This window comes from Oncorhynchus kisutch, linkage group LG1 (assembly GCF_002021735.2).
Source record: "Oncorhynchus kisutch isolate 150728-3 linkage group LG1, Okis_V2, whole genome shotgun sequence".
NCBI lineage: Eukaryota > Metazoa > Chordata > Actinopteri > Salmoniformes > Salmonidae > Oncorhynchus > Oncorhynchus kisutch.
In genome coordinates this window covers 68,637,747-68,663,736 of record NC_034174.2, presented here as the reverse complement: position 1 = coordinate 68,663,736, position 25,990 = coordinate 68,637,747, and the positions used below count along the sequence as shown (strand labels likewise).

At 44.0% G+C, this 25,990-nt stretch overlaps 1 protein-coding gene across 3 annotated transcripts in view; it reads right to left on the bottom strand.

Moving 5' to 3' along the window:
• Positions 1–1,394: 1,394 nt before the first annotated feature.
• Positions 1,395–25,990, bottom strand: part of LOC109888412 (VPS10 domain-containing receptor SorCS1) — a 140,272-nt gene continuing 115,676 nt past the window's right edge. The window contains exons 11-27 of one of the 3 annotated variants that reach the window (XR_004210938.1): positions 25,584–25,686; positions 22,774–22,850; positions 20,280–20,371; positions 19,333–19,440; positions 17,442–17,559; positions 15,357–15,490; positions 13,894–14,007; positions 12,966–13,137; positions 12,493–12,679; positions 11,432–11,565; positions 10,701–10,824; positions 10,335–10,447; positions 8,023–8,157; positions 3,944–4,043; positions 3,183–3,288; positions 1,998–2,163; positions 1,395–1,690 (exon numbers count right to left, since the gene is read on the bottom strand). Coding sequence is in view for 2 of the 3 variants with exons in the window: in XM_031831337.1 (XP_031687197.1) it covers positions 1,626–1,690; positions 1,998–2,167; positions 3,183–3,288; positions 3,944–4,043; positions 8,023–8,157; positions 10,335–10,447; positions 10,701–10,824; positions 11,432–11,565; positions 12,493–12,679; positions 12,966–13,137; positions 13,894–14,007; positions 15,357–15,490; positions 17,442–17,559; positions 19,333–19,440; positions 20,280–20,371; positions 22,774–22,850; positions 25,584–25,686 (2,052 nt within the window). In the remaining variant the exon portion in view is untranslated. Of the gene's footprint in view, positions 1,691–1,997; positions 2,168–3,182; positions 3,289–3,487; positions 3,590–3,943; positions 4,044–8,022; positions 8,158–10,334; positions 10,448–10,700; positions 10,825–11,431; positions 11,566–12,492; positions 12,680–12,965; positions 13,138–13,893; positions 14,008–15,356; positions 15,491–17,441; positions 17,560–19,332; positions 19,441–20,279; positions 20,372–22,773; positions 22,851–25,583; positions 25,687–25,990 lie in introns of those variants that run through there. The other 2 variants (XM_031831337.1, XM_031831340.1) reach the window with 2 other exon arrangements.

Genomic DNA, 25,990 nt, shown 5'->3' with positions numbered 1-25,990 from the left:
CTTGAATGAGTAGGTGTGTCCAAACTTGACTGGTACTGTACATTCTAGGTTGTGTGTTGGTGGGTGGGTGTTCGTGTGTGTGTATACAATATGTATGCAACATAGTTCAAGTCACTTGGAATATTTTAGCATCACTGTCCAGCTACAGTAGAATAATGGTTATGTGAAGATTCCAGAAATATAACAATTTCCCCTCCATAATTTTCTTTATGGAATGACAAGGACAATAAGGGTCTTCTGAAATGCCATAACCATCAACCAAACAATCACGTCTGTCAGAACAACACTTCGGGGTTACGGGGTTTGACTGCGTCTAACCCTGCTTCTCAAAACAAGTTAACCATCCATGTACCCTACCATCTGCGCTCTACTTCCTTTGGTTCTTGAAAGTGGGTATAATACGCTACAGAGATGGAGAACACGGGGCCGAGACTGGGGGACATTAGCCTAAATGTGTCACCAACCTTAACTAGCATTGAGCTTGACTGGCTGCATTAACTAAATTCCTGACTAGACTTGCAGTTCTGTTCTTCCTATTTCAATGCCCTGGTGTGTCTTGCCCTAAAAGGCAGTCCACTCTTTTTTTCGCTCTGAATGCTCCACTTGATATTTCATCTTAAAGCAGCTGTTTTTCATTTTAACTTTCGCAACCTCCAAATTGGGACGTCAGTTAACTTCGGGAAAAAGAGTTACTTTGAGAGGATATTGACCGATTTTGATGCCCCCCAAATAACTGCCCTTTGCCCAGTTCTCCTCTATGAAATCAGGTGTAACTAATGCATGGTGTCAGAGGGAGCTGAAAACATAATGCATCTACATTGGCTTCTCTTGAAGTCCCTATCATGGTAGCAGGCTAGCGCCACGGTTCTCAGGCCAAGCTATTACATTGGGAAAAAAAAACAAAGTGTCCTACAACTAGTGTTTCTCGTTAAATATAGCTCGTAAGTGTAGAGATTAACAGCAAAGTTCAATAAAATCACCAAATCAAGAGTGACTACCAAACCCTGTATCTGTCTTCGAATTATTACATTGTAAGCAAAAACAAAACATTTTAGTACAAAAGAGTATTGTGCCATAATCAGCTTTTCGTGAGACAGTGAACAGAACGGAAACAAAATGGTTGTATTAATAATTGATATCGTTTTTCAGTTTGCAATTTGTTATTAAAATACACATATATCACAGACATTCATGATTTACAAAATAAATGTGATATACTTTAAAGGATATTCTTATGAATAAATAGTGTACCAACTCTGTTAGCAACACGCAGTAGCGAAAAAGGATGTAAGACACTTACAGTAAGCTAACCGAAATAGTTGTTTTTTAGGCTTTTTTTTTCTTTAGATCATGCTGGCTTTCCATTTGTAGTTATGTACTTGACTTTGTATAAATACATTTCATCAAAAATTATTATTTATTGGATAGACTTATATTACATATAAAAAACAACAACAACCTGTATACAGTTTCTTCTGGTTTTCACAGAGCACAGTAAGTGTCAGCAAAGTCAGTAAAGTCCAACATGCACCGGTATAAAGCTCAAAACCATTGTGTCCGCTCAAATGATTCAAAAAGTCCATGACACAGAATGGCGTTGCTGTTTTCGGAGTTGTCCAGAGTTTTTAAATGTTGATGTACGTGGGGAGTTCCGTTGAGAACTTGACATGTGCGTGAGGTTTGATGCATCCTTTAAATGAGAAGATGATGGGAGACAGAGACACGAGGAGAGACGTCAGAAGACATTCCAGTCAGTATGAGTTAAGTCACATTTCTCCACAATGAATGAGGCTCTTGCTTACTTATTTTCCACCATAATTTTCTGGATTTTTTTTCTCATTTTGTCTGTCATAGTTGAAGTGTACCTATGATGAAAATTACAGGCCTCTCTCAACTTTTTAAGTGGGAGAACTTGCACAATTGGTGGCTGACTAAATACTTTTTTGCCCCACTGTACATGTTTTTTTAATTTTTATAAAAGTGGCATATTCATTTACCGATGGGCCTTGTGTTCAACTCTGTGTCCATAAGCTCCGGAGAAGTCACCAGCTCCATCGGAGTGTTCGGGGACACCAGGGTGCTTTCCGTCGGACTTACTGGACTCGGGATCATTTCTTGTTCTTTTTCGTTCTGCATCTGCGCATAGACGTTGAGGCCTGGGATCTTCCTTGAGGAAAGATTTACAATGAGACGGGGGATAAAGAAATTTGCCAGACTAATAACATGGGAGAGGGATTGCCTGCCTCGGGGACGAAATAATTCTGATGTTCCTCTTTTACAACCCAATAATGTGTAGCCGTACCCAGGAGATATACCCAGTTGACTTAAATGCTTTGTTTCGATGCCTTCCGGGCTTATGTCTAATTTTGTATATATTTGTATGTAAAATAGGATTATACTGTATGCTTGTGGAAGGCAGAGGAGTTGTAGTCGTTGTTTGTGTGTCTGTAAGTTGCTGTTCGTATGTGTATGTTTGTATTTGATGCAAAAAAAAGGGAACACAAAAATACAATATTATAAAAAAAGGCAATTAGATATTCTACTGTATAAACACATTTATGTTCTAAGACCTATGTGTTTCGCTTTCGCTCTTTCTCTCCCTCTTCTGTTTCCCTCTATAGATCTCGTCTCATTGACCCCTACTGCCCTTTCACACAGAACTGTACCATGGTGGACGGAAATAATTTAACATTTCAGAAAGGTCAACTAGCAAAGCTCAAAGGGCTAAATATTGATAATGCCTGAAGGCTGACTGGCATTTCATTTGCGGACAGAGAAAATGCCTCGACAAAAGGATTCTAAGAAAGTTGAAAGAGATAAGCCATTTCTCCCTTGAAACTGAAAGTTTTCACACAGACGTTTGATAGACAGTATTTTTGTTAAATGCCAAAATGTCTAGACACTCAGTAACTCCCATTTGGTTAGTAATTTTCCCCAATTTCCTATCTGATGTATAACCATAAATATACTGTAGCTCACAATTGGGGTCATAAGTGGGATTACACCCTAGTCGAACAATGAGATCAGAAATCACTCCATAAGTGTCCTAGCCAATTCAAAATGTTTCGTCATCACTCAGGAACTTTCCCACTTGGTTAGTAACATTCTCCCAACGTCCTAGCAACTTACAACCAGATATGGGTTATAGAGATCATCTCTACAGTATATCATGAGCACTGTACCTTTTGAATTTGTAGACGACAAATATCGCCAAACCCAGAACCACAACCGACAGCAGCATCAGCATGGCCGAGCCGCTGTGGTTCTCACTCGTGTCCACTAGGGGCGCTGTAGAGGTGGGAGACAAGAGTCACACAGTACAGTATACATTGAATTCCAAACAGTTTCCATAGAGAAGAAGTCAACATGAAAAGTGACACCTACTAATGAATAAAATACAAAACATAACAATAAAATAATTTACTAAAAAAATATACAATTCTATTGTGATTATGTTTTTGATACGGTAAGTATTTATTGACTTCTCTTACTCTTTATCTTATAAGCCCCTAGGACAGTAGCAGCATCCCCAAAAGGAAGAGGCACACATACTTGTAACGATGCTCACTCTCTGAATGTCTCTGTGTAGCTACATGATGGGAGCCAATCAGACAACAGGGTTGGGGTGGTGTTAGTCGCTGGGCAGGAAATAGACCTCCTGGGCCTGTATTCACAAAGCGTCTTAGTGTAGGAGTGCTGATCTAGGATCAGGTCCTTCCTTTCCATATAATCTTATTTGTTATGATCTAAAATGCAAAACGGATCCTAGATCAGAAGTTCTACTCTGAGACGCTTTTTGAATACGGGGCCCTGGCTCTCTATTTCTATCTAGAACTATCTCTATCCATCTATATACTCATTAAAAAGACCCAGTTATCCACAATACACGAGCAAACACAAACAAAATGTAGGTATTTGTATTCGAAGAGATGCAGACACTTACCTGCTGACAAATGTGCAGCGTATACTGTGACCTGGACCCCAGGCCGAAGGGTGAACTGGACCATGTTTTGGTTGAGGGCGCTAAGCAAGATTTCAGAGAGCTAGAGAGGGAGAGACAAACAAAACAAAAAATCCTTTAAAGTATATGGCGCAGCGATTTACATAATAATTAGATTATTAAGATTTCTAAATCAACTTATTGGAGCTTTTTATATCAGAGATCCGTGAGAGTAAATGTACATTTAGCGTCATATCCAGAACGATTTACAGGAGCAATTAGGGTTAATTGCCTTGCTCACGGGTCCTGTCACCGACAACGATGAGACAGCCTATAGGGAGGAGGTCAGAGACCTGGCAGTCGGGTGCCAGGACAACTACCAATCCCTCAATGTTTTAAAAATGGTTTATTTAACCAGGTAGGCTAGTTGAGAACAAGTTCTCATTTACAACTGCGACCTGGCCAAGATAAAGCAAAGTAGTGCGACACTTACAACACAGAGTTACACATGAAACAAGCGTACAGTCAATAACACAATAGAAAAAAAGAAAGTCTATATACAGTGTGTGCAAATGGCATGCGGAGGTAAGGCAATAAATAAGCCATAGTAGCGAAGTAATTACAATTTAGCAGATTAACACTGGAGTGACAGATGTGCAGATGATGAATGTGCAAGTAGAAATACTGCGGTGCAAAAGAGCAGAAAAGTAATTAAAACAATATGGGGATGAGGTAGGTAGATTGGATGGCCTATTTACAGATGGGCTATGTACAGCTGCAGCGATCGGTTAGCTGCTCAGATAGCTGATGTTTAAAGTTAGTGAGGGAAATATATTGCTCATATATTTGTGAGCAAGACAAAGGAGCTGATCATGGACAACAGGAAAAGGTGGGCCGAACAGGCCCCCGTTAACATCGACGGGGCTGTAGTGGAGCAGGTCGAGAGTTTCAAGTTCCTTGGTGTCCACATCACCAACGAACTATCATGGTCCAAACACACCAAGACAGGGCACGACAAAACCTTTTCCCCCTCAGGACACTGAAAAGATCCTCAAAAAGTTCTATAGCTGCACCATCGAGAGCATCCTGACACATTGTATCACCTCCTGGTATGACAACTGCTAGGCATCTGACCGTAAGGCGCTACAGAGGGTCGTGTGTACGGCCCAGTACATCACTGGGGCCAAGCTTCCTGCCATCCAGGACCTATATACTAGGTGTGTCAGAGAAAAGCCCAAAAGATTGTCAGAGATTCCAGTCACCCAAGTCAAAGACTGTTTTCTCTGCTACCACATGGCTAGCGGAACCAGAGCACCAAGTCTAACATGCTGACCAGACCGGACATGTCACGTGCGCAAGCCTCGCAAAATAAATTTAGAAATCAATGTTATTCAATTATTGCACCCACACTGCTCGTGTGCGCCAATGAGCATCTGCGACGCCAAGGGCTAAAATAGAACTCCTTTCTATTTCTGACGCAGATCGCGCTGAAAGTCCTTCCTCTCCCATCTCCTCATTGGTTTGTAGAAGCAGGTACCCACGTGCCATCTTCTCATTGGTTATACCCACGTGGGTGATTGAAAGACAAACTGTTTTGCCGGTAGTCGTGGTAATACTATGAAAGTTTAGATGCTGATCACCATATAAGTTCAAAGATGAAAAAGCCTGGAAGGAGGAGAGATGACAAGAAACAATTCGGTTGAACGTTTTATGTGTGGATTAATTGTCGCAGTAGAGGACCTTGTGCATTTCAGGTAAAATAACAACTCAATGTTAATATCCCAGGACAAATTAGCTAGCAACAGCAAGCTAGCTAAATAGGACAAATTAGCTAGCAAGTGCAAGCTAACTAGCTAAATTGCCATACATGTTTAATGCTTTTCGACCTGTCCCCAAATTAATGTCATTGGTTCAGAGTTTGTTTCGATATTTTAACCTGCGTGTCGTGGTTGCATTTGGTGTAGGGGGACAAAATAGATCTATGCACGGTTTGGGTTCCGTGTAAGACCAAAAGGCTCTTTAACAGCTTCCACCCCCAAGCCATAAGGCCGCTGAACAATTAATCAAATGGCCACCCAGACTACCTACATTGTCCCCCCCTCAATTTGTTTTTACTCGCTGTTTATTATCTATGCATAGTTACTCCACCTACATGTACAAATTACCTTAGACTAACCCACTGTATCATTATTAGCCTCATTATTGTTATTTTGTGTTACTTTTAGTATTTTTTACTTTAGTTTATTTGGTAAATACTTTCTTAACTCTTTCTTGAACTACATTCACTGTTGGTTAAGGGCTTGTAAGTAAGGATTTCACGGTAAGGTCTACACTTTTTGTATTCGGCGCACATGACTGGTTAACAGATGTTCACTTAGTCGGATCGGGGATTCAAACCAGCAACCATTCGGTTACTGTCCCAACGCTCTTGACTGCTAGTCTATAGATCAACACTAAATCAAATCCAACTGTATCTAAACTGCATAAAATCATCTCAATACACTTCACCGTACAGTATAAAAGAGACAGAATATAAGACATCATTAAATAGTATGCCTACTCTAGTCATATTATTGGTTAGTTTCAGAATGAGTTTCTTCTCATGCATACCATGCTGAGGCAGATCTTTCCACCACATACTTACTGATACCCACAACCAATGACTCGCTGATACTATTCCCCCCCCCCCCCCCCTATTCCCCCCCCCCCCCCCCCCCCCCCCCCCTCAGATATGTCATTTACCAAAGTTGTATCCTTTTCACGTTGCATTCAGGCCAAAGACTAAAAACAGAGAATCTGTACGCAGGTCATGCATAGAACGACCCTGGCCAAACAAATTCCCCTTTCCCTGCGGAATCCATCTTATTTCTTTGCTAGGCTTCATTAATTTGATCTGCCTCATTTACCAAATGAATTGTGATACGAGTAGTCCTTCACATTGCTTCCAGCTTTTATATTTCCTACCAAGTTTAAAATTAGACTCCAGCTATGAATAATTACTTTTTCCTCACTGTGTATCGGGCTCACTAAATCTATTATACAATCTAATAAGCACAACCGCACATTACACTTTCAAGATGCAAACCTTGAATAAAGATGTATTGCTGGGGCCTGAGTGGTTCTATTCTACTCACATCTTTTTAATGATCATCCATGATCTATTATACGGGCCATGGAGCTAATTCAGTCCATCTTGATACCTGCTGCTGATTCAGAATCAGCAGAGACACCATCTTTGTCAGGAATTATTCCTGTGAAAGACTGCCACCCCCCGCCCTCTCACATAGAGATGACTCGGGGAATTCTACAGTAAAGTTGTGCGCAGAGATGGCTTTTAAAAGCTTGTCACACTTATTGATGAGGCTAGTTGATTTCTGCAGTGTGTGTGTGTGTGTGTGTGTGTGTGTGTGTGTGTGTGTGTGTGTGTGTGTGTGTGTGTGTGTGTGTGTGTGTGTAAGCCCATGTGGACAATATTGGCATCTACTGGAGAAAATATGAAGCCTTAAAAGCCATACAAATACGTTGCAATTCTGTTTTCAGACCATGTAGCAGTATAGACCAACACAGCTATGTATTAGTGAAGAATGTTAGAAAAATGAATATTTCTAAGCCTACTCATGTTTAGTTCAGTGGAGACCTCTAAATTATGCCAAATGGAATAACAAGGAAATCAACAGATGGCGAACATGTTGGTGCAAGAAAACAAGTGCTTAGCTGTCAAACCCAAACATCCAACAAGCAGAGTAATATCCCCCTAAAATATAGCTCCAAATGCCATTCAGTGATAAGTATTTTTCAAATTAACGCATAAAAAGTATGCTACTACTCCCACTCAAACATCTGGCATGAATCAATATAGGAACGTAATGTATTCAATTTTATGATTTACTTTTATGGTAGTTGTCAGATACCCATTTTGCTAATAGTTAACTGACAGGCAACACTGACCGATATGCTTTTTGAACCTGTCACAAGCATTGAATAAACCTTTATATCATGCATTATGAATAAGGCTAAGGCCTATAATATGTTATGTCTATGTTTCAACTCACACAAAATGCCTGTTATTTAATCAATTGTACCTGGTCTAAATGAGCTGAGTTCTTCTCTGGCTTGCCCTCTGTTAACTCTTTGTCTGGCAGGAGGAAAAACTCTGCAGCCGTGGGCAACCCTGGTAGGACGGTGACAAGGAGCAGCTCCGGGCTCACCCCTGTGGCCTAGAGAAAGATGAGGAGGAGGGAGAGAAAGAAGAGAGAGGTGAGAAGGGGTAGGATGAGGAGTTGGGAGAGGAAGGGGGAAAGAGGAAGCGGGAGATGGAGAGGGAGACGAGGAAGATGGAAGAAGGAGATGGAGAGCAGGAAGATGAAGAGGGAGGAAGGAGATGGAGAAGAGGGAGATGGAGAGGAGGAAGAAGAGGGAGATGGAGAGGAGGAAGAAGAGGGAGATGGAGAGGAGGAAGATGAAGAGGAAGATGGAGAGGAGGAAAGGGAAAAAGAACAAAGAGGACCAGAATGGATTGCTTTTCATGTCACTAAGCACATCAAAGTGGAAAGCAGTGGTATCGAAAAATAGGAATTGTCTGTATGATCATAATTAGTGTGACTGATACTCACTGTGATGCATTATTACTAACATCAATGAGACTTAGATCTGAAATGATCATACTACTCAGGTCCTGAGCTGTTTATCAAATATGGTATGATTTCCATTCTCAAATATACTGAATAGTATGAGCAATTCAATACATTTTGTGAATACGACAATGTCTATCCAACATGTCATATGTGGATTTGAAGTACATTATACAGTTGAAGTCGGAAGTTTACATACACTTAGGTTGGAGTCATTAAAACTCATTTTTCAACCACTCCACACATTTCTTGTTAACAAACTATCATTTTGGCAAGTCAGTTAGGACATCTACTTTGTGCATGACAAGTAATTTCTCCAACAATTGTTTACAGACAGATAATTTCACTTATAATTCACATTCTTAAAATCAAATGGTGATCCTGACTGACATAAGACAGGGAATTTTTACTATGATTAAATGTCAGTAATTGTGAAAAACTGAGTGGCTAAGGTGTATGTAAACTTCCCACTTCAACTGTATATACAAAAGTATGTGGACACCCCTGGATTAGGCTATTTCAGCCACACTTGTTGCTGACAGGTGTATAAAATTAAGCACACAGCCATTTTTATTTGATTCTACCTTTATTTAACTAGGCAAGTCAGTTAAGAACAAATTCTTATTTTCAATGACGGCCTAGGAACAGTGGGTTAACTGCCTGTTCAGGGGCAGAACGACAGATTTGTACCTTGTCAGCTCAGGGGTTTGAACTTGCAACCTTCCGGTTACTAGTCCAACGCTCTAACCACTAGGCTACCCTGCCGCCCCACACAGCCATGCAATCTCCATAAACAAGCAACGGCAGTAGAAGGGCCTTTCTGAAGAAGAGTGAATTTCAACGTGGCACCGTCATAGGATCCCACCTTTCCTACAAGATTTATTTGTATATGTGTGGCCTCCACAAACACGACCCTGAACTCACAGGTGACCAGCAATTCCATAGTTCAATGTGACAGGGAAGGCAGTGTGACAGCAATTTAGAACGTACTTGAAGTAATTTCCCCTTGCCAGTTATCATAAAACGTGGATTCATCTCAGTCACAACCTGAGGTCACAGGGAATGTATTGTAAAGTGGGCCACAGACTAAATACACTGAACCAAAATATAAATGCCAAAGTGTTGATAAACAAAGCGTTTCATGAGCTGAAAAAAATATATATATATTTTCCATATGCACAAAAAGCTTATTTCTCTCAAATGTTGTGCACAAATTTGTTTACATCCCCATCAGTGCTCCTTGCCACAATAACCCATCCACCTGACAGGTGTGCAATTGGCATGCTGACTGCAGGAAAGTCCACCAGAGCTGTTGCCAGATCATTTTCATATCTCTACCACAAGCTGCCTCCATTAGAGATTTTGGCAGTACGTCCAACTGGCCTCACGTAGACCGCATGTAACCACTCCAGCCCAGGACCTCCACATCTGGCTTCTTTACCTGCGGGATCGTTTGAGGGGGGGGGGGGGGGGGGGGGGCTGGCTGGGCCTGGCTCCTTAGTGGGTGGGCCTATGCCCTCCCAGCCCCACCATTGGCTGTGCCGCTGCCCAGTCGTGTGAAATCCTTAGAATAGGGTGTGATGAATTTATTTAAATTGACTGATAACCTTATATGAACTGTAACTCAGTAAAATCATTGAAATTGTTGCATTTATATTTCTGCTCGGTATATACTCTCTGTGTGTGTGTGTGTGTGTGTGTGTGTGTGTGTGTGTGTGTGTGTATACACATGTAATATACAGTTAGATACAAGGACCACTCACTTTGACCATGGAGTTCTTGATGACTCTGCTGACGTCCAGTCTCCATTCGGCCACATCGGGGTTGTGGTCATCCAGGTTAGATGAGAAGGCTAGTAGATGTGACCTGAAATATTCTGCACAGAGAAACAACTACGATGATCAGCTGATGGCGATGCTTTTCTATTTCTGTCCTACTGTCTGAATTCATGAGTAGTAAACAATTACTTTTAACTACTTCTTTTAGCTACTTTAAAATCATATTTACTAGCCAACCTCCAGTACATTAAAATCTACAAAGTCAACTAGAAACCAACCTCTGGAAGTATACATGACTGTCTGGCTGTTTACAATACAAAACTAACAACAAAAAAACAGCTCATTGCTCACCGTGGACAGCGATGGTTTTCCGGTCCTGCAGGATGGCATTCCCAGCGGACACCTGCACGGTGACAGTGTTGACGCCTTCCCGGGAGAACGTGCACGCCACGCTCCCTTCCAGGGTGATTATCGGCTGCAAAGAGAAAGAGAGAGAGAAAGAGAGAGAGAAAGAGAGAGAGAAAGAGAGAGAGAAAGAGAGAGAGAAAGAGAGCGAGAAAGAGAGCGAGCGAGAAAAGGGAAGAGAGGGAAAGAAGAGCGAGAGAGCAAGGGAGTTCCCATGGGAGGCCCTTATCAACCTTGTTAACATCTCACACAGGCACTATTTACACTACAGAGGTGTCAGCCAGGAGGCAGGCAGGCAGCCACAGACATAAACACAACCCACATCGCCCCCCAAGGAACCATGATCGCAGCTGTGCTACATAGAACTGTCCGGGGAGAGTTCCATGAGACACCAGCAGTTCTCTCTGTCGTTACTTGGATCTCCATTTGTTCTTGAAATGGCTCTGACATGCTAATTCTGGATCATTTCCTCATGTACTAGAATAGCTAGCAGCTGCATTAGTAGCTAAACTCATTGCACAACCAAACAAAACAAATTCTGAATTAAGTCAGACAAATACTGCTCTAATTTGTAAATCTGGCACAAATCTTTCTTCACGTCACTTTATCTTACAGTGTGAAGGATGAGCACACACTAAAACTACAAGTCCCAGCAGTATTGAAGTATCTCATCTTACCTCAGTGTTATTTCCGAACCACCAGATGTAGGTGACTGTTCCCACTTGGCTAGGCCACAGCACAGCGGTGAGGTTGACTTCCTTACTCTTCACTGCCACAAAGGGAGCGGAGAGATGGATATACTCCAGCTGACCTACTCAGTCACAAAAAATACACGACAGTGAACCCACTGAGACTGACTCCACAACGTTTTGGGGCCTCTTATGAAATGGATGAAAAGATCTGCCCTAAAAATGCATACCAGTGAACTGACTGAATCCACAAAGTAAGTTTGTAGCCCCTTATGATATGAAATGAAGGCACAAAAATGACATATTACAGTGAACCAATTGACTCCTTAAAGTTTTGTGGCCTCTAATTAAACGAAGGTAAGCAGAAAACTTCAGAGTATCCGTCTATGGGCCCCTTGTGAACTGAAGACACATAACAACAACAACAACAAAAAGTGAGCTGCATTCAGAAAATCTGGTCCATTCTGGGACGTTGTGGACGCCATCTGTGTGTTATTTTTCATCCCTGGCACTCCTGAGGCCTGGTCGGTCCCATTTGCAACGGCTGGCACATCAAGACGGACAGACTGCAAGGTCCCACAGCTCCCTGATCAATACGTCAAACTACGTTACATCTGTCACCCACGAAACCACCAGTGGTGGTCAGCCCCATCATCACAGAGAAGATGGGAATGACTTGCATGTTAGAGTTAGAGTGGGGGTACCCTGAAGGGCTATCATATAGAGAAAATGGCTTTGGCTTGACTGGAATTGTAATGGATTTAGGCTCCCTTCATCTCCACAAATGTGTACTGTTGGCGGGGTACTCGAGGACCAGGGCTGGGAAATCCTGTTCTACGCAAGTAAAAGTCTGCAAAGGAACAATTTTGTGTGTCCGAATTGTATAACTACCTCACTCATATGTCTGTACATTACGGACTACATTGACATAAGGTAAGATACGGTAAGAGAAAAACTACACTCACATGTTAAAGGTCAAAGACCAAACATGAAGTATGGCGGTTGAAGACCATGACTTGGTGAACCCACAGTGAGAGAGACAGACTCACATGTGACGTGGAGGTACAGCACCACGCTCTCCGACCCCAGCCTGTTCTCTCCTGTAGCGGACACACGGTAGATCCCCACAGCCTTGTAGACGTGCTTGACCCCATCCTCTATGGAGCTCACGTTGGAGTAGGTCAGAGCGTGACCGTCCCCGAAGTCCACCATGATGCTCGTCCTGGCTCCGTCACCCTATACAGGAGGTAACAGTCATCAGATTGAAGAAAGAAAACGGTATTCTTACAGTAGCTACTGTAGGTATGTTTGAAATAACATTTCCATTAACATGTCATTTGCTAACACTTTAAGATGTAATGGCATAGTAATATAATAGAGAGTATTGCTAGTATAGTGTTGCTATTACAGAAGTGGAGAGTTGACATACATTTTACAATACTGAGTTAAAGTCAGCGCCCGGTCTGAATGAACAGGGAGCCAGTTACTGTATTGCTCCTTAGGGGGAAAAAAAACCACTCACCTCTTCAAGAAACACCAGGAAGGTGACATTGGTGCCCAGCGTAGCTGTCAGCTTTCCTTCACTGGTGACGAGGTGCAGGCCTTTGGGGGCCTGGGTAGGACAGTGCTGCCTCCTGGCCGTGTACTCTGCTATGACTCCCGCTGTGCAGTTATTGGACACCACCTTCCTGTAGCTGAATGCACACAGGTCACAACCGCGGTTAGAAGCTTTACTGATGGATACATGAGCATCGAGAAGGACGACCTTAGCAGGTTATCAGGTTGGCTATTGAGAATACATTCTCTTACAAAAATGTTCTGTCATTTGAAATACCCTTATTCCAAGTGTACCTTTGCAGTCAGTTTTAATTAAATAGTGAATGAGTGTACATACAGATGTAGGAACTTAATTTGAGCCAGAAAATAACCTTTTACTGCAGTGGGCTAAATCAGGGTCACACAGTGTGATTCTTGGTAGTCTTAAACAAATCTACTTTTAAAAAAAAGAGTAAACAACACACACATGGTTATGGGCTTAAAAAAAAGAAGACATGTACCATGTCAGATATAGAGTTGAAATGTATTCCATTTTTAGTTTGCATCCCAAAATTACTCTTTATATACACATCACAGGAGACTGAACTATACCAAAACTGTTTAACATAGAAACACCGGATTTGAGGTGTTTTTATGAAAAATATTAATAACATTCCACCAAAAACAGCTATTTTGGTCATTGATGGCAGGAAAGGGCTACTGAACATTTTTGTAAGGATTGCTACATTTTTTGTAAGGGAAAATTACACACTTCAGAAGCCTTTTTAAACCTCAAATACACTACAAATTTTACATTTCCTGCATTACAGGAAAGTTCTCCTTCAACAGGGTGATCAAATTAAGATCCAACATCTGTAAGAGGCTAATGAGAGTCCTGGGGAAAATCTGCTTACCCAGTGCTGTTGATGAAAGTAGTCCCTGTGGTACAACTTCTAGACATGGACGATGGGAGGAACCAAAAGGCGGGGGTGCACTTGCCGTCACTCCGCCTCTCGTAGCCATAGTCACTGTAATGTTTGGATCATACCAAAATAAACAACAGTCAAGTGAAATGATACACAGTAACCTTTATAAGTGATTCAATTCCTGACTCATACTGGTGACCCTGGAGTGAAAATAATTGAAGAATTTCACAGGCACTTATTGATTTTACAGATATTCTGTAATAATATTATTGTATTTTTAGTTTTTCAAACCCAGCCAAAGTTGTTTATGCTACAATAATAGCATTAACACAGTCAAGTGAAATTCTACAAAGTTTGTTTTGATACATTTGATTTATGTGACGTAGAGGAATTGTCTTTGAGGCTTTGGGGTGGGACTCTGCACTGGGGCCTGAAAACACATCTGAAACAAACTAATTTGACAAAAACCATATTTTATTTTTAAAAACATCTCTAGTTCGTTTGTCCTATCATTAAAAGGCAACGTTGCCAGCACGCGCGTCCTCAAAATGATAGGAACAAATTGGCCCAATTAGGCCGACATGCACAGAGATGCAGAAGTGTTGTGATAGTTAATGAACACTATTAAGCCTGATGATTAATTGTCTCTTACTAAAACTCATTCCAAGTTCACCGCCTCACTCAAGGGGCCCACGGATTTGGGAATTAACAAAAGCAACATTAATAATACTGATAGATAATTAAAAGAAATGGATTGTGAAGTTTGTAGCAAATAATGCTTTGGAAATGCGTCGTTGATGAACAGAGTCACTGGCAAAAGCTGAAAACCACAAAAGCAGTGACAGAGTTGGTTTCTTAAACACATGGTGACATTCAAGGAGAAACACACACACACACACACTTCCCTATCCCACTCCCCCCATGCAAACTTGGATCCTGTCAACCCTCCTCTCTCTCTCTCTCTCTCTCTGCGCTTTTTCCTTCATTCTTCGACACACACACAGCTTGGAGTGGTGCAGTTGACTGCATTCCACTTAGCCGGAGCAGCCTCCAAGAGAATCCAGAAGCTATGTTTCCTCTGCAATTCTAATCTGGAGTGAGCTTCACCATGACGGTGATCCCTTATCTTTTCATCCTTCACTTCCAGGCTTCTTTTTTTCCCTCCTCCATTCAATATGCCAGTGGTATATTGATAGGGCGGCTTAGGCAGAAGTTGTAACGCTAGACGTGTTTGTGGTCGAGTAGTGTGTTGCAGTCTCTCCTCAAGTACCATCAGCCAGTTCCAGTTAGTTGATCTATTGCAGTACAATTCCATTCAAGTAAACCGTTAACTTGTGTGATGTTTCCTACGTGTATTGTGTGCCAGTTTACTTACATTGTATTTACACTGTACCTACTTATGTGTAATTTAGGGATAATTCATGTGAAGCGAGACCCATCGGTCTACTCACCACTCAAAGTCAGCCTCTGTGCAGTCGCAGGGCGCCGAGGTCATCGTGACCGAGTATGTCTTACCCATAACGCACCTGGCTATGGGCTTCAACTTCCTGTAGATTCTTTTCACTCCCATGATGCACGGCTCGCCCTGTGGATATATTTTCCGAATTTAAAATTTATTTTGGAGAAAAGGGGTTGCTTTTCTTACATTTCACCCCATCGCCATACATAATTTACTGCAGTGCGGTGAACCACGCCTGTATCATATTGTGTGTGAAAAGGCATGCCGTTGGTTTTTCCTTTAGATGGGCTTATTTTGCATCGCTGCCCACTGAGGCTCATGTTGTGTGGTGTGCTAGCGGTAAGCGATGCTAAACTTAAAACACTTCTCTCTCTCATGTATCCTAGACCCAAGCTGTTACAGCTCGCTTGACTTAGTTTCGGAAAAACATGTAGATTTTTCGTTTTGGTATGTAGGGCTGTGCTGGATGAATCAAAATGTAGTTTTTTTAAGGGTAAAACAGTAGTTCTGCCATTGTCTCTCGTAGAGTCAGGTGGTTTAACAGGAGGCTAGAGGAGTGTACCCTTCAGAAGCAGAGTTGGTGTCTCTCTTTCTCTCTCGTTTCAAATAGGGATACCTACGTAGATTACATACATATGAATTTGGACTATGACAGCAAATACACTGAATGTGGAGTCAGGTGGTTTAACAGGAGGCTAGAGGAGTATACCCCTCAGAGGCAGAGTTAGTTCTCTCTCAACGTGATAACACAAATGGCCTGATTGTGGCTTTAAGACCCAATCTGCTATTTCAACACCTTACCCTGCCACAGACTGTTGCTTTAAAAAAAAAACAGTTCCCAATCTGTTCTTCAGTGTTTACCTCTATAATTGAATTGGACTGTTGTCCACTTCCATGGCTATATGTTTTGATCGTTAGGGCCAGCCCAATCATATTGCTGTCTGAGTCAATTACGGTAGCTCGGTCAGAATAAAGAAGCACTCTCCGTCTCATCCTTATGTTTGGCTCTGGGTCTGTCTAGGCTTGAAGTAGAGCATTCGCTCTGGCTCAAACCTATGCAGTGTTTTATAAGGAGAGTTGTAGAGACACACATACATCAGCAAGAATTAGAGGGACTATGCCTAAGTGCTTTTGGGCCTGAGGGAGAAGAACGCCCGGCAGCTGTCCAGCGCACACTCAAGAGCTCAACGCAAAGCAGAGGGTGGAGGTAAGGGAGTGATCAAACAAGTACACTGCATGCCAAAACTGTTTTTCATTCTATCAAGGGTTTCGGGCTATCTAGACCTCTCTGTCAAGTAAATGATAAGAGATGGAGGTTTGTGGGAATGGCCCCAGAACACACATAGTAGCAGTAGGGGCAGCATGTAGCCTAGCGGTTAAGAGCGCTGAGCCAGTAACCGAGAGGTCGCTGGTTCGAATCCCCGAGACGACTAGGTGAAAAAAAATCTACCAGGATAAGAGTCTGCTAAGTGACACAAATTGTCATGTAGCAGGTTAAAGATGCATTATGCAGAAATCACTCCGCTGTTTCCTGGTTGCTAAAATTAAAATAGTTTGCCTAATTTCAGTTTGTGACAAGTATAGTGTAGAGAATCATTGTAATATCTAAACGACTGAAATGTATTTTCCGTAAAACCAAAACTACGTTTGAAGCTGGTGTACAAAATTGTAAGTGAGACTCAAAAACAAAACTTATGAACAGGAAGCATAGAAGTAGGACACAAAGAACAGATCTACCACTTCTTAGACTTGCTTTCAATGAAAATGACAGATCAATAACTGAATTTGGGTGGGTCGCCCAAAAAGTTACACATTGCAGCTCTAACTTGCTAACATTTTCCTGACGTTTTGAAGAAGTCAGACTAAGTTACACGTTTTATCCCCATCTTAAAAAGGTTGGGTGACACTTAAAAATAGAGAAAAGCACAAGATATAAAGTGCTCACAACTTCTTGCAATGGAAGTTGTTTGGTCATAAAGCACAGAGTTGGGTTGTTCTACATGTCAGGAGCTATCCAGGGCTGAAATGTCCAGGCTGAGGTCGGCCTGTGCAGACAGAGTTATGTAGGTGCCATTACCCGGTTGTGTAGGTGCCATGTCTGGTAATCCCCCTCTGTACATCTCCGGTTGAAGATGGACCTGAAGTCAATCTTGACCAGCTGCCACTCGGAGCGGTGACTGACGTGGCCAAAGATCCTGCAAACAGCAAGGAACCTTACAGCTTGCAGCAGACAAGGCACACTGGTATCTGGTTGTCAGTTAGCAAAGCCACAGCAGCTGTGAACACTGATAGGTGCACTACACTGAAACACAGCAGTCTGGTTATAAGGACAGAAGGTGGCAGAGGGAAACACACTAGTCAAACTAAGGAGTGTCAGGTACGGCACCCATATTAGGAAGTCCCTCAGTTGTCAGACCGAGGCGTCAGTCAAGACAGGACACTTCTGAGCTGAAGAGAATATTCTTAGGAGTAGTTGGCTAGAGGAATGTAAAAGTGTGGAGTCGACTTATTTTCTTTCTTTGACGAACAGGACAGTTGTTACTGAAAGCTTCAGAGAAGTGGCATTTGGCAACGAATGGAATGTGTACTATGAAATCTAAATGAATCACTTTACAAGACGAGGTATGCCTTACAGGGTGTGTATTTCCCCCAGATTCAACAAAAATGTAAACCGAAATTCAAGGTTATAACACCACAACATTCACAAGTCTCAAAAGACATTCCTTCTCAAAATTGGGTGGGAGTTTAACTGGAATTGACTTCCTCTCTCTGCTAACCAAACAACACATTTATCAATCAATCCATCAACTAATGGACTGAGGCGCTGGTCCATAACTCTCACTAACTGTAAAATCATTATTAATTGATAAGAAAATGATAAATAATGAGGTGTCCATACGCAGAGATGCAGAACAGCTGTAGTAGGCTGTCAACAATCTCCTAACAGTATCATATCCCACAGTCCTGTCTGTCTCAGCTGGTTCAGAGAAGTGTATAGCACTCTGAGCCTACAGGGAGCAAGTCACTTATCCTATCTTTTCCTTCCATCTTCCCCGCTCTCTATTTCCCTCCCTCCCATCATCTGCCTGTCTCTCCCCTCATCTCTCTCTCGCCCCACTTCGGTCCTTCCCTCTCCCAGTCTCAGCAGCTGTGGCCTATCCTTCTGTTGTCGTGCCGACTACAAAGTCAACTGTCTGTCCGTCACTCAGTTACGGTGATGACAGGTGTACGGGGGGAAAAAAACTGATATTAAGGGCTACGGGAAGAACTTATGCAGCAGCCGTCAAAGTTTTCACACCAAAAAAAGTGCAATGAGAGCCGTATCATCTCACGTAGTACAGCTAAGTGGGTCATTCTAGAACGAAAAAGAAGTTGTCGAAAAGACGGAAAACTTCCCGCGCCGTGTTTCTTAAAACTATTGAGTCAATGTTGCTCCATAATGCAGAAAGAAGTTGTAGAGTCGTACTTTCCTCGGTCCTTCAGACAGAGTCTATTTTTTATTTTTGATGATGTTCCTCGTGTTCTTCAAAACGGAGTGCTCTGCTGTCGCCGGGCTCCCAACACCCACTGATGTCTCTGTGATCACAATCCCGAGACAGATGGTTTTGATGTGAGCCTAATCCTTTGAGAGGGATCTATTCCCTTCAAGTTAGGGAAAATGGGCGGTCAGCGCTGCCGTTACTACCAGGGGTTTGGATACGAGCAAAAACTCTAAAAAAACCTCGCACATAATGTTAACACATCTAACATGGTTACGGTTCATTCAATCTCAATTCACTATGTTAACATATCAAACATGCTGTTTATCTGCAATCAGATGGTGTCGTGGCAGCGCGGCAGTCTATACGGACAATATACAGGACACTTCTGGGCCAACGTCTGAATTCCGCATCCACCCCCTTTCGGCTCGGAGGTTCCCCTTATCGGTCTCCCTCTCATTCAAAATTGGGTAAACAAAGTCGACTTACGTCATGATGAGAGTCTCCTCCCCCGGCTCCCCTAGCAACCCGTCCACAAACAGAGGAGACATGGTGAAACTGTATTTATTCCACTGTCTCCCCTCATCGAAACTCATCCTGTGTGAGGAACCATAGACATAGAAATAGTATTTTGTAGTATTTATAGTATTTTGTTCTGTATCTCTATGGGAGAGACCATAGCAATAGAATGAGCACTCCATTAGTATATTTAACAGTATTATAGTATTTTGTTCTGTATCTCTATGGGAGAGACCATAGCAATAGAATGAGCACTCCATTAGTATATTTAACAGTATTATAGTATTTTGTTCTGTATCTCTATGGGAGAGACCATAGCAATAGAATGAGCACTCCATTAGTATATTTAACAGTATTATAGTATTTTCTGCTGTATCTTTCTGGTAGAAACCATAGCAATATAATAACACATACCATAACTGATGGACACATTTAGAACATATTACAGTGTATAATATTACAGTATTATATGCATCTCTATGGAAGAAAACACAAATCTTCTCCAGTGTCTCATCAAACTAATAAAAACTGCATTTAAATTATTCCACCATGACACAGGATATGAGCACTGCATTCTAAAGGCACTGAAAGGCAAGGCTTACATCACGTAACGAACAGGGAAAGGTGAAATTGAATGGCAATCGTCAAAGGAGGAGAATATCTCGCGGCCTACTGGTTTGGAATTACACTAATGACTTCCTATGTTCTTAGACATACTCATTACACTATCAGGCTTGTGGGAACGTGAGGATTGAGTCTTCCTGAGAGAGAGAGAGCGAGAGAGGAAAAGAGAGGAAAAGAGAGAGGGGAAAAGAGATTGAAAGAGGAGAGAGGGAGACAGAAATGAAAGAGAGCAAGAGAGAGGGAGCGAGCCGATGCAAACCATGCCAAATTCTATTTCTCTAATAGAGATTCACCATAGGTGTCGGATGGGGAGTGGAGTGTGTCTTATAGCCACCAGGGCCCCTCCTTGGTCCAGGTAGAGAACACTGTACTCCTCATCAAAGATCTGAAAGACAAAAGGTATAAAGTATAAACTCATTAAATTACTAGCGTTATTGATTACCAAGACATTTTTGTTTTAGTAGTGGACTTTAATGTTGATGAAAGAGCAACCTAATGAATGAATGTACACACACATAGGCATGCACACACATACACACACAAACCTGAAATGAGTTATGGCTCAAATCAGCATGATGATAATACATCAGACACCACTCCCCCTCTCACCCACTCTCCCTCCCTCCACCAACCCCTCTCGCTCTCTCCCTCTCTACATTCACCCCTCTCCCTCCCTTCACTCCTCTCTCCCTCTAGTCACCCCTGTCCCCCCCCCACCCCTCTCACTCAGTCCCTCTGTTCACCTCTCCCTCCCTCCACCCCTCTCTGTCCCCCTCTCTCTCCCCTACCCCCCACCCTCTCCCCCTCACAATCCACCATCTGTCCCTCCACCCCCCTCCCCCTCTGTCCCTCTCCTACCCGTACTCCCTCCACCCCTCCCTCTCTCCCTCCCTCTCCACCCCTCCCTCTACCTCTCCCACCTTCCTCCACCCCTCTACCTCCCTCTTCATCTCTGTCCCTCACCCCACACCCTCCACCCCACCCCTCTACCCCCCTCCACCTCGCTCTCCCTCCACCGCTCTTCATCTCTGTCCCTCTCACCCACCCCTCACCGCCCCCCTCCCACCTTCTCCACATCCATCCACCCCTCCCACCCTACACCCCTCTCTCCCTTCCTCCCTACACCCCTCCACTCACCCCCCTCCCTCCCCCACCTTCTCCCCCTCTCTCCATGTCCCTTTCCCTCCCTGCCTCCACCCCTCCCACCCTACACCCCTCTCCCTCCCTCCACCCCTCTCTCCCTTCACTCTCCCTTCACTCTCCCCTCTACCTCCACCCTCTCTCCCTCCACCCCTCTCTCCCTCCCTCTCACTACCCCTCTCCATCTAACTCCACCCATCTCCCTCACTCCACCCCTCTAACTCAGTCCCTCTCTGTCCAACTCTCCCTCCCTCAACCCATCTCTGTCCCCCTCTACCCCTATTAATCCACCCTCTCCCTCTCCCTCCACCCCCCGTCCCTCTTTCCCTCTCCCCTACCTGCACTCCCTCCACCCCTCTCCCATCCCTCCCTCTCCCACCTTCTCCCCCTCTCTCCACCCATCTCCTTCCACCCCTCACTCTCTCCCTCCGCCCCTCCCGCTCACTCCCTCCACCTCACTCCCTCCACCCCTCCAGCTCTCTCTCCCTCCACCCCTCTCTGTCCCCCTCCATCTCTCTCTCTCCAACCCTCCCTCTCCCCCACCAACCCTCCCTCCTCATCTCTGTCCCTCTCTCCCTCTTTCCATTCCTCCACCCCTCTCCCTCCAACCCTCTCTCCCAAAGGCAAAAAAAGGCCATAGTGGCGAAGTAAATACAATGTAGCTAGTAAAAAAAAAAATCCCCCCACCCATCCCATCTCTCTACCCACCCCTCCCCACCCCCTCCCACTCCCTCCACCTCACCACCACACTCTCCCTCCCTACCTCCATCTTCAACCCTCTACCTCCACTTCACTCTCCCCCCACCCCTCTCCCTCCCTCTTCACCCCTCTCCCTCCCTCCATCTTCATTCACATACTCCCTTCCTCCTTCCATCTTCACCCCTCTCCATCTTCACCCTTCTCCCTCCCTCCCTCCATCTTCACCCCTCTCCCTCCCTCCATCTTCACCCCTCTCCCTCCCTCCCTCCCTCCATCTTCACCCCCCTCCCTCCATCTTCACCCCTCTCCCTCCCTCCCTCCATCTTCACCCCTCTCCCTCCCTCCATCTTCACCCCTCTCCTTCCCTCACTCTCCTCCTTCCCTCTCCCTCCCTCCACCCCTCTCCCTCCCTCACTACCCCTCCCTCCACCCCTCACTCTCCTCCTTCCCTCTCCCTCCCTCCCTCACTACCCCTCCTTCCACCCCTCTCCCTCCCTCCCTCCCTCCCTCACCACTCCTCTCCCTCCCTCTTCACACCACCCTCTCCCTCCCTACCTCCATCTTCACCCCTCTCCCTACCCCTCCCCCCATCTTCAACTCGCTCCCTCTTCACCCCTCTCCCGCTCCCTCTTCACCCCTCTCCCTCCACCCTCTTCACCCCTCCACCCCTCTCCCCCCGCCTCTGCCTACACGCCTCTCTATTCATCATCTTGGGCTTTTAATTAGACACGAGGCCCCTTACATTTAAATCGCAGCCGTCAAATAAGGGAGGTAGAGGAGAGGTGGCACAGACACCCACCCACAGGCATCGTTGTACGGGCAAAGGCAGGGGGGCTACCGAATAACATTAGTCTTGGGATCTCATTTGATTATCTGCACTAAATCACAGCGGCGGGTGGCAAGGTGGTGGATTAAACACCATCCTGGGGATCCCTCCCTCCCTCTCACCTGTCTCCACGTGTTGCCGGCGTCCGAGGTGATGAACATGCTCACGTTGCTGGTGGTCAACTCCGCTCCGATGGAGCCTGAGGAGAGGAGTGGGGGGGAGGTTGGGTGAAGTGTTCGGGATGAGAGAGTCCCGTATAACTTTAGCTAAGTGCTAAACTATTGATATCCTTGAGGGTGTGGGACTGATTTAAATACAATCCAAACTTCCACATCTACCTGATGTACTGTACTGTACAAATTACAGAAGTGATTTAAGTCATTTCTCCCTGAAGGATGCAGATTGTACACCAGAGACAAAGTCAGCTGTATGAACCATCCAGACTCCTCTATCATAAAGACCTCTGCTATCAGAGTGAGGCTGTTGAGTCTTCTATAATTATTCCCCATTTAGTGGCTAATTAGAGTCAGGTGGTTTAAAACATGAGGCTAGAGAAGTCGTCTCCCTCTCTCTCCCCTTCATGTACATATCTACCTCAGATACCTCGTACTACTGCACATTGATCGGATACCGCTACATTCTTGTATATTATATTCCTCGTGTTACTATTTTCCTTTTTATTCGAATTTCTTAAACTCTGCATTGTTGGGAAGGGCTCGTAAAGTAAGCATTTCACGGTAAAGTCCACACCTGTTGCATTCGGCGCATGTGACAAATGAAACGTGATTTAATTGGATTTGTACCGTAGGATTAAGGGCTTTTTATCCAGTGTCGAGGTGAAACAGTGCTCTGCTCAACTTCCCTATAGCTGTTGCTTTAGAAATCTAATCGCCCAGCAAAACACTGTCGGTTGCAGTAGCCTACTTTGAATGGATACAGGAGATGTGAAAACACTATTGGTGTGTTTGTATGTGAATGACTGGTCCCACAGCTGTTGTCCCAGAGCCATGACTCAGCTAAACACAGTCAGTCAGTTACATTACGGATAGAATATTCTATATAATGGATACAGAGATGTTCTGTAATAACAGTTCTACTTGTACTAGCGATAGACCTTCTGTCATACCATGCCAGTTATACTCCCCCGTGAAGTCCTCCAGAGTTCTCCAGAGACCCCATGGCGCGGTCTAGTAGTAGACTAGACCCACTCCTGACTCCTAAGGCGTGTGGAGACATGTCATAGACTAGTCTAGCCCAGCAGGAATTAAAAGCCCTACAGCTAAAATGGGAAGCCATTCTGAGACTGATGCTGATAGTGAGTCCAGAAATGGCACCCGATTCCCTATTTAGTGCATCGGCTCTGGTCAAAAGTAGTGCACTATATTGGGAACAGGGTGATATTTGGGACACAACATAGTCGCTGACCCTCCTGTGATGTTTGTTTTACTCCACTAACGGTGGGGAGATGATGAGTGCATCGAGCGGATATGCACTCCTGTGCCTGGATGCCCAGTCGGAGGCCACAAAGGGCTAAACCGTGATGGGTATAGTTTTGGGCACCACTGTGGGTTTCTGTAATATGGTTTCCTGTGTTTGGTAACAAATTTGAGCTGACACAGACATGCTGTCATCTAGGTTCCCGTGGGAGAGAAAAACTCACTGTGGATGGAAGGGCTGGGTGTTTTGTTTTACGGAAGAAAACAACGTGTACCTTTTTATACAACAGGTGGGTCTAATCCCGAGTGCTGATTGGTTAAAAGCGCTTTCCAGCCGGTGTCTGTTCCACAAGTTACCACCGGCAAAAGCTAGACGTTACACTACCTATTTACTCTGTTCCATCTGACTGCACAATCCACCGTGTCATCAGCCCAGGCACTTTATAAACTTCATCTCCACCATAAAAAGCATCTAGACATGATCTCACATTTCTTTTAGACTGATATTTAGTTTTCAACAGCAGAGATTTTTATAAACCTTGCTGTCTGTCTCTCATTGATTCAATCTCCAGCTGTCCCATAGTAACGAACGTGTCGGGAATCGGGACGAGACAGATAGGCAACGTTTCTCAGCCAGTTTAAAATCATCAGCTGGCATAATTTTTATTGATGTACACAAAGAAATGTCAATTGAAAAAAAAAGGTAAAACGAAACAAAGTACAGTCTTTCCAGCTTCAATTTGAAGTGATTGACTTCATCTCGGGCCTAACAACCCCCGTGCCAAAATATCCTCCAAACATCGGCTTCTCCGCATTACCACCTAAATAGAAACATGTTCAGTTGGGTGGCAAAGGTGATATTTTAACATTGCGAAACCATATATTTTAGTCTCTGTTCATGTGCAAGAATGGGAGAATGTCATATCTGACTGCAAGGGCCATGTAAAGCCAGTGATGAGCAGTGTGTCACTAAGAGTCAACAGTTCCATACAGCACAATATAAAAGACAATAGAAGGGCGCTAGTCAGGCAGTGACTGGAGGAGAATAGGAAAAGGGCACTTAAGAGGAACAGCAGGCACTCTGAAGATTCTGTCCCACCCCAGAATTCCCAAGTGTAGCACTTAGCTAGTACATCTATCGGTACACAACGCACAGTGGTGACAGAGCGGGGACGTCAGTATGGGCCAACAACAAATATTATGCATGGCCGTCCTAAAGCACGCTGGATCAGAAACTTTTCAGGAAGTGCTTTGGGCTGAGTACATCATTGAAATCCAGATATATTTGCAACGTGAATGAAGTCCCTGAGTTGTATAACTGTCAGGGTTTGAACACTTTAACACAGGCCTATGTGTTCTTCCCGGAACGATAAGGTATGTAAATTGTCTAAACTCAACTCAAAGTCAAAAGAAACACCTCAAGTATCTGAGCTTCACAAGATTTTAACTTTAAAAACCCACACTGTCATTTTAAAGAAAATCCCATGTTCACCTACCTGAGGCCACAATGATCCCCGGGGCAGAGTCCTTGCTCTCGATATTCCCCGACGTGTAGGGGTTGGCCGACACATGCAGATGGAGGTGTAGGGAACAGTATGGCTGGGGAGGAAGGACAAACAGAACAGTAAGCCTGACTCATTAAAAAACGAGGGGGAAGATCTGTCACCAGAATAGACTTAACTGTGTGTCAACACAAACACTCATTAGAGAAGACCCCCAAGCAAATCGAGGTGGGATTTATTGACACAAGAACACACAAACACCCCCCCCATCATAAATCCTCACACAAACACTACTCCCCATTGGCTCCTTCCACCATTAGTTTTGATTGGAATAACCTTTAGCTACACAATTCTCATTAGGACACTGCAAATGCCAGTAGTGCGAGCGTGTGTTGTGTGTG